Genomic DNA, 15,716 nt, shown 5'->3' on the forward strand with positions numbered 1-15,716 from the left:
CTGCAGGCGGCCTCAGTACAGCCACGGGACAGAGCATCCGTCTCCCGGCAGCTGAGGAGCCCGGGCCTGCGGCTCGGACTGTGCGCAAACCCCACAGCGGGACGCACCGACGGGCGGCTCAGCCCTGCTCCAGCAGCGCTCGGCCTGGCCCCGCGCGAGCCCTGCAGCGGGTGGCCCCACGCGCCCGCCACCCCCTGCCCGGCAGCCAGGAGCAGCTCCGTCGGCGCATGCGCGCAGGGGGGCCGCGGCGGCAGGCTCGCACATGCCCAGAGGCCGGGGGACGGCTCCGTTCCTGGCTCCGAGCCGGCTCGCGGGGAAGTTCGGCGGCCGCCGGCGGCAGCAGCAGCAGCCCCGCTGGGCGGGGGGAGGCGCGGCCGCGGCCGCTCCTGGGGCTGGCGATGGGCGATGGAGGCGGGCGATGGCGCGGTAAGGGAGCGCGGCGCGGCGCGGCTCGGCGCGCCCCCAGCCCCGGCCGGGCTGCCCGGAGCGCGGCCCGCGGGCGAGTCCCCTGCCCGGGCTCGGCGGCAGCAGCAGCAGCAGCCCCAGGGCGGGGCCCCGCCCGGGGGGAGGCTCGGGCAGGGGCCCGCGAAGCGGGGCGGGTGTGTAAGGCGGCGCGCCGAGCTGCGCGGGGGAGCCCGGGCCCGCACCCCGCCGGAGTTCGCATTCACCCAGTCCCCGGCAGTTCCGCGGGACTTGCCGGGTTTGCCGCCCCCGCCCCCGCCGGGACCCTTGTCTCTCGGGGCTGCCAGGGATGCACACCAGGCGTCAGCTGCTCTCTGGAAAGTGGTGTGCACAAAATGAAGTTGATCTCTGCAGAAGGTTTCTTCAGCCTGTAATCGCGCTCTCTTTTGAGTATTGCAAACGAAAATATCTGTTATGCTGCGCGTGAAGATCAGGTTTTAAGGGCAGGTATTGCCACCAGTACCATCTTCTAGAGTCTTTTACTTTCAGATGCAATGCTGGTAATGAAACAATAACACGCCAGAGACCCTGTCTTGTTGTTAGTGCCCAGGCAACATTCCCCGGAGTTCCAGGGGTTTTAGATGAGGCAGGAAAGTGGGATCAGGCTCACGGTACCAATCTGTGTTCCGCATGTCAGTGTCTTGCCAAAAGAAAAGAAACAACCTCCCTATTTTCATTTGATCATCTTGAGTTTAGCTAGCAGGGAAGTTAGTGTGTGCTAGACGTTGAAACTTCCCGGACTTCCTCTGTGTTGTGCTGCTACTGTCACGTCAGGTGTCTTCATCTACCACTCTGACTACATAGCAGGCGGTGTACTCTGCTGCATTGACAGGTTTTATTTGTTCATAATTCCACTGTCTAGCATTACGTCTATTGTTGGGGGCAAGGCAGAGACTTGGGCTGAATCAACAACTTGTTCCTCCGTGTCTCCTAGCCGCAAAAGGATGCATGTCACTGTAAACAGTTAGCATAACCCCACAGGATGCCCCTGGACAGGGGGGGCTTTATCTGAGATAAAACCTCACTGAAACGGTGTGGGAGAGCAACTGATAACTGGAAATGTTATTGCTCTTGGGCCATAGCCTAATGGTCCTTTATGCAAAGTAGATAACAATGGAATCCCTATTTTATTAACTAATTGGGGATTAAGGGTTTCATAAAATCAAAAAGTTCATAAAAGTGACCACTTCAAAATGACAGTAGGTACGGTGCATACGTTGCAGTATGGTGCACTGCATTGCTTGTTTTTCTTCTTGTCCTTCAGACTGCTGAAAAGTGATTTCCAGTGCACTGAAGGCATCAGAATGTGCAGGGATGTCAACTTGTTCTTCATCAACATCACTTCCATTATGTGACTTTTTTCCCTGTCAAGGAAACATGGTCCATATAACTAGTTGTTTATAAGGTTGGTGTTTGTAAAATTAAGATTCTACTGCAAAATGTAGAGAAAAATGTAAAACGGTGTATTAACAAAGTTGTCATTCACAAACCTGTACAAATCACCTCTTTCTCAGTAGCTGATTATGATCACTTCAGTCATTTGAGCTATATTTGTTTAGCTAGTGTTGTGGAAAGAAACTGCTTCCTTGAAATGCTATTTCATCAGTTAGTGAAACTATGGGGCAGATCCTGAGATGGTGTATTTCAGTGGAGCTGTGCTAGTTTGCACCAGCTAAGAACCTGTCCTAGTTTCACTGAAATACACCATTGATTAACAGCATCTGACGATCTGGCTACATATAGGCAGTAGCACTTTGTTGGGGCTTCTTTCTTTCTGGCATCACTTGGCTTCTGAATCTATATGAAAAGGTATGTCTCCTGCATTATTCATATGGCCCAAATCCTTTCCCCTATGCAGTGCTTGAGGAAATGGGCTCTATTAGTATTTCTAATGGGTCTGTCACCATAAGGTTAAGGGCTTGGTGCTAGGTAGTCCCATGAAAATTGGGAAAGAGGGAATCGAAATCCTATGGAGTGGCTTGCTACTGCAGTCGATGGCTCTGCAGTGGCTGGGCCATCTCTGTGTATGTCTGGTGGATTTGCATGACAGGACTTCAATTTCCAGTCTTGATATAAGAATTTTTTTGATAGATTTGTGGGAATTAGCATCACACGACTTCAGTAACTGTAGCTAAGGGACCCAGTTGTTCCATTTGCATGTGCGTAAACTGGGTTGTTACCAGGCACTTACCACTAATATCTGGGTGCCTGCAAATTGGAGACAATAGAGCAAGGAGTCCAGCAAGTAAACTAGATTTCTCCTTCCTTTCCAAGAGGTTGCTGGGCGAGGGAAGAGTGCAAGCTTTTCTTCTGTTGCTCTTGTGGCTAAAAAAGTGGGTTTGCACCTAAGAATGACCACACACCTCAGCACTCAGAGCTATCTCCTCTGGAAAGGAGTGCTATACTTTTGGGGTAGTTGCTAGGAAAGCAGCTCTTGAGGAATAAGGATGCAATACCTGAGTAAGAGGGGCTCTTTTACATAGCCTGGGCCAGTGCAATGTAGGGTCTTCAAGATGAGTGCTCTTGATAGCCCATATTATGAAAAGTGCAATGGAGTGATGTGCTGTTGGCAGCTAGGGTTGTTGCTTCCATGGTCTAGAGCTTTAAGGTCAATGTGCTTATTCCCAAGCACGGGGAGTTGCAGTGATCAGCCTGGAAGCCACAAACGTGTGAATCACAGTGGCCAAGCCAGGTCTGATGGTGCAAGATGCAGCTGCCCTTTCACCAAGGAAGGGAAGGCACTTTGGCAGCCATGGCTGATAAGGTGAGATCAGCACAGGTTACTGTTTGAATGCGGAAAAGCTTCAAGCTCTGTAAAAGGGTACAGGACCGGAGAGCCAGTGATGGGTTTTAAGCTGAATGTGCGTGGTTGTGGAGTAGTGTTGATGGTAGAGGGAGTTAAAGGCCATCCCATACATAACTGACTATATGTTAGGGCCCTGACTGGAGGGGTACCTGAGTGGCTTCCAGCTCTGGAGGCTGCGTGCTGCTAGTTTGCTGAACCGAGGATCAGTGGGAGGTAGTGGAGTGGTATCTAGCTGTTCTCTAAAAGCTCAAAAGACCCAACCCTTAGTCTGAAAAGAGACTATCCAGGTCTTGAGTTGACATTGCCTCACGAGTCCATCAGCAGCAGATTTATACAAGTTAAGAGCGAAGATGCTATTTGTACTCTGCTAATATGTGGCTACAAAACCAAGTAATCAGAATGTATAAACAACATCTGATTAGAGGATTAAATGATCAGGTATGCATATCCGGTCTCTGGGACATTTGACCTGGTTTCTCTGGAAAGTTACATTGATTAATCAGATATCTAACAGAAAATCTAATCTGATCTGGTAATGAACATGGTTCTCTACTTCCTTTTTTACTATCAAATGCACAGCTGAAGTGTTGACTTATCTTCAAATAACAGCAGCTCATACAGTTATTACCTCAATGACACATTTATCTCTACACACTGAGCAACAAATGTCAGGATTAATAGCAAGAGTCTCTTAGGCTCAGGATATGGCTTTATTCTAGTTAACAGGAAGAACCTTCAGGTTTTTATACTCCAGTGACTTCTTCCAAAACCAACCAGGACACTGCTGTGGAAACTCTTTTTTAGAGTCACAAAATATCATGTTAGTTTCAGATCTGTTTTCCACTAGCCCCTGTTGATTGGCATTGATTAGATTACCAAGTTGCATGGTCTTTCACTGGCTGCCATGAACCTGGCCTTCCCAAGCTGCACAGAGGCCCCTGGGGAGTGAGGATTATCAGAGCCATGGAGACAGGTGGACTCTAGCTGAAAGGGACTGCGCTACTGTGATCTTTCCAAATGTTACACTGTGATGCTGGCTGTTCCACCACTGACCACAATAACTTCTCTTGGGGTGCTGGAAACTCTCTTGTATCTGACCGGTCTGTTGTGCACAGGGTTATACTAGTCTCCGGGGCTCTGCTTTTGCTCCTTACATGGGCAGTCCACATAGAGGAAGACTCAACTGCTCTGCTACCTCCTCAGATGCTAGTGGTTGCTGAGGCCCAAGCTCTGCCCTGGGGTATTATGCTCATGACCCTTCTGCGTTCTCTGTTTGTCTGGAATTCACTTGCTGGCCCCTGCCCCCAAGAAGAAAAGGAAGATGTTCAAAAAGGACAAAAAATACCTTCTTCCTTCATGGGGGAAGCGGCATTCTCAAGGGGGAAGACTTCCTCCCCAGGGTCAGATTAACACCTAGGCAGCCTAGGCACATGCCGAGGGCCCAGGGTTTTTTTGGTTTTTGTTTTGGGCGGGGGGACCGAGCAGGGATGCAACACCCGTACACTAGGTTGCAATGCCACTCACTGAAATTTGGCCTCGTCCCGATCGTGAAGGAGGGGTGGCAGGGCCCAAACTGAGTGGGCAGTGGGGTGGCCAGTGCTGCTTCTCCACTCTGCTGCTGTGGGGCCAGCTCCTGCACCAGACCACCAGCCAGAGCTTCGCCGCCCCAGGCACAGAATGGGGAGCTGCAATTGTGCCTGCACAGGGAAGCTGGCCAGGAGAGCCCTGAGGATGGGCATGAGGGGGGCAGTATACGTGCAGTGGGAGCCAGTTGCTGACTGATCTGGGGAGGTGGGAGGGTTAACTAAGCAACAACTGTGTATGTGTGCTTAGGGCCCAGTGATGGGCTGATCTGGCCCTGTTCCTTACCCTTGGATAGCTCTCTGTGTGAATCTGGCTGGAATAGTCTGATTTAATGGCTGAGTCTGATTTAAACAAGCCCCTTATTACAGTTAAACATGCCCCTCCAGAAATCAGTATGCGCCAGAAGGGACACTGTCTAATGTTCAATAACTCAGCATCAGTCTGATTAACGTCCTTTTGAAGGTGGTTGCACACAGGTGGCTTTCATTGCGAATACTAGACCAGTGTGTTCTGGCCAAGGTAGTCAAATGTGGGGCTTTAAGTCTGTGGGTTGATGTCTAAATAAGTGGCCTGACTCTTAAAAGTGCACACACAGGAGCTTCCACTGGGGGACCTGGTGAGGGTTTGGCACTCTGGGAAATCAGGCTATCATCCACTTAGATACCTAAAGACTGATTCAGCAACCTAGCTTCAGATTTAAACAAAATAAATAAATCTTGGCCTTAGACACCTTAAAGGCCTCTGTGTCTTTTAAAAATGTACTGCTCTGCCATTAAGGGTAAACATCAGGGTAAACCACATACAGGTGCACTGCACTAGAGTATCACTAAGGACCAACTGTAAGGGCCTAATGCACCACTGAAGCCTTAGTGAGAATGCTTTGCGTTGGAGTAAATTTTAATGGACATGAACTGCATACACAAATGCCTAGGGAACTTTCATGTGAAACTTCACTGAGAGACATATAATTTGCTACTTTTTTTTTTTGTTACTTCATGCAGCCCTCAAGCTGCTAAATGAGAATAGCGGGTCTGTGTGACATGGGAGAGAGCCATGTGTGCTGTGCAGTTTCAAATAGCTTTATGTATTTAGCAAGCCCAAGCATGACATGCCGCAGAAATGGAGTTGTTGAGTAGGGTGGAACCTCGCTGCCACAAGGCTTAATATGATTTAAAGAGTGTTATAACTTGCTTGTGAGGCATGTTTCTTCCTAACCTCCAGCTGAGGGAGTTGGCTTATGCCCTGAAGTATGAGGGTTTATATCACTTCCAAACTTACATTTTATTTTTTAATCCTTACTAATGCAGCTCGGAATGTTCCCTGTAAATGTCCAGGCTTTTTCTGAATGCTGCTAAGCTCTTGGCTTCTGAGATCTTGTGACTTCAATGGGCTTTGGATCAGCCCCAAAGTTAGTGGCAAAATTGGGAACAGAAATCAGGAATCATAACTCCCAGCATTGTGCTTGATCCAACAATTCCAGCCGGGCCCTTTACTGCAGCACAGTCTTCAGAGACAGACTTAATGGCGTATGTCTCTCCATGATGTTAAAACTGCACGACTTCTGGCCAAGATCTTTAAAAATGGGTGCCTAAAGTTAAAGTCCTAAGGGTCTGAACCTCATTTACAGTAAGGCGCCTTTATAATGCCAAAGCAGTATAAAAGAGGTCTGAAAGTCAGAATATATTCCAGTGTAAATAATAGGTCTGTCAAGCAATTAAAAAAATGAAGCGCAATGAAATAACAATAGAATACCATTTATTTAAATATCTTTGGATGTTTTCTACATTTTCAAATATATTGATTTCAGTTACAACACAGAATACAAACTGTACAGTGCTCACTTTATATTTATTTTTTATTACAAATATTTTCACAGTAAAAAACAAAATAAATAGTATTTTTCAATTCACCTAATACAAGTACTGTAGTGCAATCTCTTTATCATGAAAGTTGAACTTAAAAATGTAGAATTATATACAAAAAAACCTGCATTCAGAAATAAAACAATGTAAAACTTTAGAGCCTACAAGTCCACTCAATCCTACTTCAGCCAATCTCTCAGACAAACAAGGTTGGTTACAATTTGCAGGAGATAGTGCTACCTGCTTCTTGTTTACAGTGTCACCTGAAAGTGAGAACAGGAGTTCGCATGGCACTGATGTAGCCAACGTCACAAGATATTTACGTGCCAGATGTGCTAAAGATTCATATGTCCCTTCATGTTTCAACCACTATTTCAGAGGACATGCCTCCATGCTGATAATGGATTTTGTCCGATAACGATCCAAAGCCGAATGGACCAACGTTTGTTCATTTTCATCATCTGAGTCAGATGCCACCAGCAGGTTGATTTTCTTTTTTTGATGGTTTGGGTTCTGTAGTTTCTGTATCTGAGTGTTGCTCTTTTAGGACTTCTGTAAGCATGCCCCACACCCCGTTTTGATCAGATTTTTGGACGGCACTTCAGATTCTTAAACCTTGGGTCGAGTGCTGTAGCTATTTTTAGAAATCTCACATTGGTACCTTCTTTGCCTTTCTTCAGATCTGTTGTGAAAGTGTTCTTAAAATGAACAACATATGCAGGGTGATCATCCAAAACTGCTATCACATGAAACATATGGCAGAATGCGGGTAAAACAGAGCAGAGACATACAATTCTCCCCCAAGGAGAGAAATTTAATTAATGCACCATTTTTTTAACGAGCATCATCAGCATGGAAGGATGTCCTCTGGAATGGTGGCCAAAGCATGAAGGGGCATATGAATGTTTAGCATATCTGGCATGTAAATACCTTGCAAAGCCAGCTACAAAAGTGCCATGCAAACGCCTGTTCTCACTTTCAGGTGACGTTGTAAATAAGAAGTAGGCAGCAGTATCTCCCATAAATGTAAGCTAGCTTGTTTGTCGTAGCGATTGGCTGAACAAGAAGTAGGACTGAGTGGACTTGTAGGCTCTGAAGTTTACATTGTTTTGTTTTTGAGTGCAGTTACGTAATAAAAAAAATTTACATTTGTAAGTTACACTTCCATAATAAAGATATTGCACTACAGTAGCTGTATGAGGTGAATTGAAAAATACTATTTCTTTTATCATTTTTATAGTGCAAATATTTGTAATAAAAATAATACTATAAAGTGAGCACTATACACTTTGTGTTCTGTGTTGTAACAGAAATCAATATATTTGAAATTGTAGAAAAACATCCACAAATATTTAATACATTTTAATTGGTATTCTATTGTTTAACATTGCGATTAATTGTGATTTTTTTTGAGTTAATTGCGTGAGTTAACTGTGACTAATCGACAGCCCTAGCAAATAAGATTTTTTTTTCTAATTGGAGATATACCAATCTCCTAGAAGTGGAAGGGACCTTGAAAGGTCATTGAGTCCAGCCCCCTGCCTTCACTAGCAGGACCAATTTTTGCCCCAGATCCCTAAGTGGCCCACTCAAGGATTGAACTCTCAACCCTGGGTTTAGCAGGCCAATGCTCAAACCACTGAGCTATCCCTCCCCCCAACTCTATACTTAGACACCTGAATATGTGGCCATATTGTTTCCAAGAATGTTGAGCACTCTGCTGTTTTTTTTTTAGGTATCTGAAGGAAGATCTTAGTCTAATTTTAGGCACCTATTTTTATAAATCTTAGCCTATGAATTAAAATGACAGGAATTTCTGGCTCTTGTTGGATGATGCTGTAGTGAACTGGAACAAGAATTTCTTTCCTGAGACTATGGCACAATTTGATACTGGTCCTGTATGGGTAGGATCCCATCTAACTCCTTAGGGTAGTGAAGAGCGAATATGCTGGTTTAAAGACTTTGACTTTCATCACCTATTGATCTACTGGCACCTGTTGCACTTTTAGAAAGTCAAACCAGGTACATGCAGTTTTTCTCTACACATAAAGAGGCCTCATTTGTGTGCATGCCACAACTGTACAGTGAGAAGCATGTCTAATCCAAGTAGCTTCCTTATGAAGAATGCATAGCTTGTTTAATCATTTGGACAAATCTTTTGTTATACATTTTTGTAGCTGGGTGTAGTATGCAGCTGACTTGATCGGGCACCTTCAGGAGGTTCACTGTTAATAACTATTCTGATGGATCAGGTCTCCTAAAATGCTTCCCTCTTGAGACTCTTGTTCTTTTTACTGTCCAAATACTCATGACTCTGTGTAGAATTTTATACACCAATCATCAAAATGCTGAGCCAAATTCAGCAAAGCTGTCTCAGAAAAAGAAAGTTAGGGGTGGGGGAGGAGAGGAGGGGCCAGAAAAGACTGCAGCAGCTGTTTTGGAATGTGGGGTGAGGTGCTCATCTGCCCATCTATCCATTGCAGAAAACATAATGGGTGAAATCCTGAACCTGCTGAAGTCAGCTGCAAAACTTCCATTGACTTCAGCAGGGCCAGGATTCCATTTGAAAGGTCATCCCCATCTCTAGATTCTGTGATTAAATAGCCCCATCAATATAGATCCTTATAATGAAGTTTGTGTTTCTAAGGCCTGGTCTACACTACGAGTTTAGGTCGAATTTAGCAGTGTAGTGCTGGGGAGGAGCTGGTGGTCGTGGTACATGTAGGTACCAATGACATAGGGAAGGGTAGGAGAGATGTCCTGGAAGCCAAATTTAGGCTGCTAGGGAAGAGACTGAAATCCAGGACCTCTATGGTGGCATTCTCAGAAATGCTCCCAGTTCCACGCGCAGGGCCAGGTAGGCAGGCAGAGCTTCAGAGTCTCAATGCGTGGATGAGACGATGGTGTAGAGAGGAGGGGTTCACGTTCATTAGGAACTGGGGAAACTTCTGGGATGGGAGGAGCCTATACAGGAGAGATGGGCTCCACCTAAACCAAAGTAGAACCAGACTGCTGGCACTAAACATTAAAAAGGTTGTAGAGCAGTTTTTAAACTAGGAGATGGGGGAAAGCCGACTGCTGCAGAGATGCGTGTGGATCGGACACAGACTTCTCTTAGGGGAGAGTCTGATGATAGAGAATCTCCAGGTTATAGTCAGGAGCAGAGGACTGAAGAGTATAATGTAAGGGCCGGATCAGATGATAAACAGTCATATAAAAAAGAATCTGGCACATCAGAAAAAGGCAGGCTAATAAACAGGGACAAGTTTTTAAAGTGCTTGTACACAAATGCCAGAAGTCTAAATAATAAGATGGGTGAACTAGAGTGCCTTGTGATAAAGGAGGATATTGATATAATAGGCATCACAGAAACCTGGTGGACTGAGATCAATCAATGGGACACAATCATTCCGGGGTACAAAATATATCGGAAGGACAGAACAGGCCGTGCAGGGGGAGGAGTGGCACTATATGTGAAAGAAAGTGTAGATTCAAATGAAGTAAAAATCTTAAGCGAATCCACATGTTCCATAGAATCTCTATAGATATATTTTTACTAGAGCATGAAATTTCTAACATTAGGGATCTATTATCGACCGCCTGACCAGGACAGTAATAGTGATGATGAAATGCTAAGGGAAATTAGAGAGGCTATCAAAATTAAGAACCCAATAATAGTGGGGGATTTCAATTATCCCCATATTGACTGGGAACATTTCACTTCAGGACGAAATGCAGAGATAAAATTTCTCGATACTTTAAATGACTGCTTCATGAAGCAGCTGGTACGGGAACCCACAAGGGGAGAGGCAACTCTAGATTTAATCCTGAGTGGAGCGCAGGAGCTGGTCCAAGAGGTAACTATAGCAGGACCGCTTGGGAATAGTGACCATAATACAATAGCATTCAACATCCCTGTGGTGGGAAGAACACCTCAACTCCCCAACACTGTGGCATTTAATTTCAAAAGGGGGAACTATACAAAAATGAGGGGGTTAGTTAGACAAAAGTTACAAGGTACAGTGACTAAAGTGAAATCCCTGCAAGTTGCATGGGCCCTTTTTAAAGACACCATAATAGAGGCCCAACTTCAATGTATACCCCAAATTAAGAAAAACAGTAAAAGAACTAAAAAAGAGCCACCGTGGCTTACCAACCATGTAAAAGAAGCAGTGAGAGATAAAAAGACTTCCTTTAAAAAGTGGAAGTCAAATCCTAGTGAGGCAAATAGAAAGGAGCACAAACACTGCCAACTTAAGAGCAAGAGTGTAATAAGAAAAGCCAAAGAGGAGTTTGAAGAACGGCTAGCCAAAAACTCTAAAGGTAATAACAAAATGTTTTTTAAGTACATCAGAAGCAGGAAGCCTGCTAAACAACCAGTGGGGCCCCTGGATGACCGAAATACAAAAGGAGCGCTTAAAGACGATAAAGTCATTGCGGAGAAACTAAATGGATTCTTTGCTTCAGTCTTCACGGCTGAGGATGTTAGGGAGATTCCCAAACCTGAGCTGGCTTTTGTAGGTGACAGATCTGAGGAACTGTCACAGATTGAAGTGTCACTAGAGGAGGTTTTGGAATTAATTGATAAACTCAACATTAACAAGTCACCGGGACCAGATGGCATTCACCCAAGAGTTCTGAAAGAACTCAAATGTGAAGTTATGAACTATTAACTAAGGTTTGTAACCTGTCCTTTAAATCGGCTTTGGTACCCAATGACTGGAAGTTAGCTAATGTAACGCCAATATTTAAAAAGGGCTCTAGGGGTGATCCCGGCAGTTACAGACCGGTAAGTCTAACGTCGGTACCGGGCAAATTAGTTGAAACAATAGTTAAGAATAAAATTGTCAGACACATAGAAAAACATAAACTGTTGAGCAATAGTCAACATGGTTTCTGTAAAGGGAAATCGTGTCTTACTAATCTATTATAGTTCTTTGAAGGGGTCAACAAACATGTGGACAAGGGGGATCCGGTGGACATAGTGTACTTAGATTTCCAGAAAGCCTTTGACAAGGTCCCTCACCAAAGGCTCTTACGTAAATTAAGCTGTCATGGGATAAAAGGGAAGGTCCTTTCATGGATTGAGAACTGGGTAAAGGACAGGGAACAAAGGGTAGGAATTAATGGTAAATTCTCAGAATGGAGAGGGGTAACTAGTGGTGTTCCCCAAGGGTCAGTCCTCGGACCAATCCTATTCAATTTATTCATAAATGATCTGGAGAAAGGGGTAAACAGTGAGGTGGCAAAGTTTGCAGATGATACTAAACTACTCAAGATAGTTAAGACCAAAGCAGATTATGAAGAACTTCAAAAAGATCTCACAAAACTAAGTGATTGGGCAACAAAATGGCAAATGAAATTTAATGTGGATAAATGTAAAGTAACGCACATTGGAAAAAATAACCCCAACTATACATACAACATGATGGGGGCTAATTTAGCTACAACGAGTCAGGAAAAAGATCTTGGAGTCATCATGGATAGTTCTCTGAAGATGTCCACGCAGTGTGCAGAGGCGGTCAAAAAAGCAAACAGGATGTTAGGAATCATTAAAAAGGGGATAGAAAATAAGACTGAGAATATATTATTGCCCTTATATAAATCCATGGGATGCCCACATCTCGAATACTGTGTACAGATGTGGTCTCCTCACCTCAAAAAAGATATTCTAGCACTAGAAAAGGTTCAGAAAAGGGCAACTAAAATGATTAGGGGTTTGGAGAGGGTTCCATATGAGGAAAGATTAAAGAGGCTAGGACTCTTCAGCTTAGAAAAGAGGAGACTAAGGGGGGATATGATAGAGGTATATAAAATCATGAGTGATGTTGAGAAAGTGGATAAGGAAAAGTTATTTACTTATTCCCATAATACAAGAACTAGGGGTCACCAAATGAAATTAATAGGCAGCAGGTTTAAAACAAATAAAAGGAAGTTCTTCTTCACGCAGCGCACAGTCAACTTGTGGAACTCCTTACCTGAGGAGGTTGTGAAGGCTAGGACTATAGCAATGTTTAAAAGGGGATTGGATAAATTCATGGTGGCTAAGTCCATAAATGGCAATTAGCTAGGATGGGTAAGAATGGTGTCCCTAGCCTCTGTTCGTCAGAGGATGGAGATGGATGGCAGGAGGGAGATCACTTGATCATTGCCTGTTAGGTTCACTCCCTCTGGGGCACCTGGTATTGGCCACTGTCGGTAGACAGATACTGGGCTAGATGGACCTTTGGTCTGACCCGGTACGGCCATTCTTATGTTCTTATGTTCTTAACCCTGCACCTGTCCACACAACGAAGCCATTTACTTCGACATAAAGGGCTTTTAAAATTGATTTCTGTACTCCTCCCCGACAAGTGGAGTAGTGCTGAAGTCGACATTGCTGGTTTGAATTAGGGTTAGTGTGGACGCAATTCAACGGTATTGGCCTCCGGGAGCTATCCCACAGTGCACCATTCTGACCGCTCTGGACAGCAATCTGAACTCGGATGCACTGGCCAGGTAGACAGAAAAAGCCCCGCAAACTTTTGAATTTCATTTCCTGTTTGCCCAGCGTGGAGAGCTGATCAGCACAGGTGACCATGCAGAGCTCATCAGCATAGGTAACTGTTAAGTTCTATGGAGGCCGTAGGCCCTCCCAAGGTGCTCTGCAAGAACGAGGCCCACACACACTGTGAGTTATTGGCTTTAATGAAGGTAAAGTAACACACCTGCAACGGGGACTCCAAGCGTTGCTGTCACGGAGGCGGGGAACCCAGCGCCCCAGAGCTCGGCCTGGTACGGCGTCCAAAAGCAAGCACAGATCATGCTCATATTTATATAAACAGCAGCAAAGCAGCTCATGCATAATGCAATAGGGACTTTCCACCCTCCAGGGCCGCCCCCTTGGCCAACAGCCTAGGGGCTTTCCATACAGCGGTTCCGACCGGTTATGGCAGGTTGGAACTAGCATGCTGTGCCCTACAATAACCGGGCGCTGAGAAAGCGGAACTGCCTAAGCTAGGCCGTAACAAAATCTTCCGTGAGTCCCTGTCCTCCTACAGTAACCATGCGGTCTGAGAAACGAACAAGTATCTCCTGTACAGTCTATGCTGGAGCTCTTTATCTGATCGCTGTATGGGGAGAGGATTCCATGCTAGCAGAACTATGTTCCAAAAGACTGAATGCCAAAACATTTGAAAAAGTCTCCAAGGGCATGATGGAGAGAGGACACAATAGGGACTCACTACAGTGCCGTGTGAAAGTTAAGGAGCTCAGACAAGCCTACCAGAAAACCAGAAGCAAATGGACGGTCTGGTGCAGAGCCACAGACATGCCACTTCTACGCTGAGCTGCATGCAATTCTAGGGGGGGCTGCCACCACTGCCCCACCCCTGACCATGGATTCCGAGGAGGGGGTACTCTCAGCCATGTCTAAGGATTTTGCGGACGGGGAAGATGATGAGGAGGAGGACGAGCTTGCGGAGAGCACACAGCACACTGTTCTCCCCAACAGCCAGGATCTTTTTCTCAGCCTGACTGAAGTAGCCTCCCAAGGCAGTATCCTGTACCATGAAGGGACCTCTGGTGAGTGTACCTTTGTTAATATAAAACATGGTTTAAAAGCAAATGTTTTTTAATGATTAATTTGCCCTGAGGACTTGGGATGCATTCGCAGCCAGTACAGCAACTGGAAAAGTCTGTTAATGTGTCTGGGGATGGAGCAGAAATCCTCCAGGGAAATCTCCATGAAGCTCTCCTGGAGGTACTCCAAAAACCTTTGCAGAAGGTTTCTGGGCAGCGCAGCCTTATTCCGTCCTCCATGGTAGGACACTTTACCATGCCATGCATGTAGCAAGTAATCTGGTATCATTGCATGACAAAGCGTGGCAGCGTATGGTCCCGGTGTTTCCTGGCATTCAAGCAACATCCGTTCTTTATCTCGCTGTGTTATCCTCAGGAAAGTGATATTGTTCATGGTAACCTGGTTGAAATACGGGAATTTAATTAAGGGGATAGAGGTGGCCGTTCCTATGGGGCTGTTTGCCTGTGGCTGAAAAGAAATCCTTCCCTGCAGTTAGCCAAGCCAAGCCAGGGGCGGGCATTGGCACTGAGCTGTTTGCGTTTGGCTAGCAGGGATCTTCCCTGATACCAGCCATGCGGTGGGGGGAAGGGTAAAGTGATCATCCCAGAGAATTGGATGGGGGAGGGGGTTAATTTGGTTTCTACTGCTGCATGTTAACACACAAACCGCAGCACTCAACTGGCTTTACTTGGTATGGGAAAGGAGGGCGCTGCTTTTATGAAGGTTGCAGAAACCGAAAGACAATAGCTTACCATGGCCGCATCGCATGCAAGCCGAATTCTGTTGCCTGGCCCTGCATCTGTGATCTCTAACACCAAAGCCACAGGCAGTCAATATTAAGATGCAAAATGTGACCTTGTGCTATGTGATGTGAATAGTGTTGTTCACCGTGAAAGAGTATACTCATTGTTCTGTAAACTGTATCTTTTTAAATAGCTCTCTCCCTTTTTTCCTTCCCTCCCACAGCTGCAAATTTTTCAAGCATACCTCCTCCGTCCTGAAGGCTATCTCAGATAAGGCGACGAAAAAAACACATGCAAGATGAAATATTCTGTGAGATCATGCAGTCGACCCACAGTGAAAGAGCTCATTTGAATGAGTGGAAGAACACAGTATCGCAATACAGGAAAGCGGCCAATGAACGTGAGGACAGGAAGGACGAATGTGAGGACAGGAGAGATGCTCGAGATGAGAGGTGGCAGCAGGAAGATCAGAGGAGGCAGGATGCAACGCTGGAGCTACTGCGGGATCAAACGGACATGCTCTGGCATCTGGTGGAGCTTCAGGAATGGCAGCAGGATCACAGAGTGCCGCTGCAGCCCCTGTTTAACCGCCCTCCCCATGTTCCATAGCCTCCGCACCCAGATGCCCAAGAACGCAGAGGGGGAGGCTCCATGCACGCTGCCACTCCACTCCAGTGGACAGCCCAAGCAAAAGGCTG

General features: G+C 45.7%; 1 protein-coding gene across 6 annotated transcripts in view; it reads left to right on the plus strand.

The window, feature by feature from the left end:
* Positions 1 to 247: 247 nt before the first annotated feature.
* PSD3 (pleckstrin and Sec7 domain containing 3) overlaps positions 248 to 15,716 on the plus strand; it is a 167,623-nt gene continuing 152,154 nt past the window's right edge. For 4 of the 6 annotated variants that reach the window (XM_039543486.1, XM_039543487.1, XM_039543489.1 and 1 more), the window contains exon 1: positions 248 to 426. In XM_039543486.1, the coding sequence (XP_039399420.1) occupies positions 406 to 426 (21 nt within the window). In that variant the 5' untranslated portion in view covers positions 248 to 405. Of the gene's footprint in view, positions 427 to 1,726; positions 1,868 to 15,716 lie in introns of all 6 variants that reach the window. The other 2 variants (XM_039543490.1, XM_039543491.1) reach the window with 2 other exon arrangements.

Source organism: Mauremys reevesii, linkage group 6, assembly GCF_016161935.1.
Source record: "Mauremys reevesii isolate NIE-2019 linkage group 6, ASM1616193v1, whole genome shotgun sequence".
In the NCBI taxonomy this organism is placed as follows: domain Eukaryota; kingdom Metazoa; phylum Chordata; order Testudines; family Geoemydidae; genus Mauremys; species Mauremys reevesii.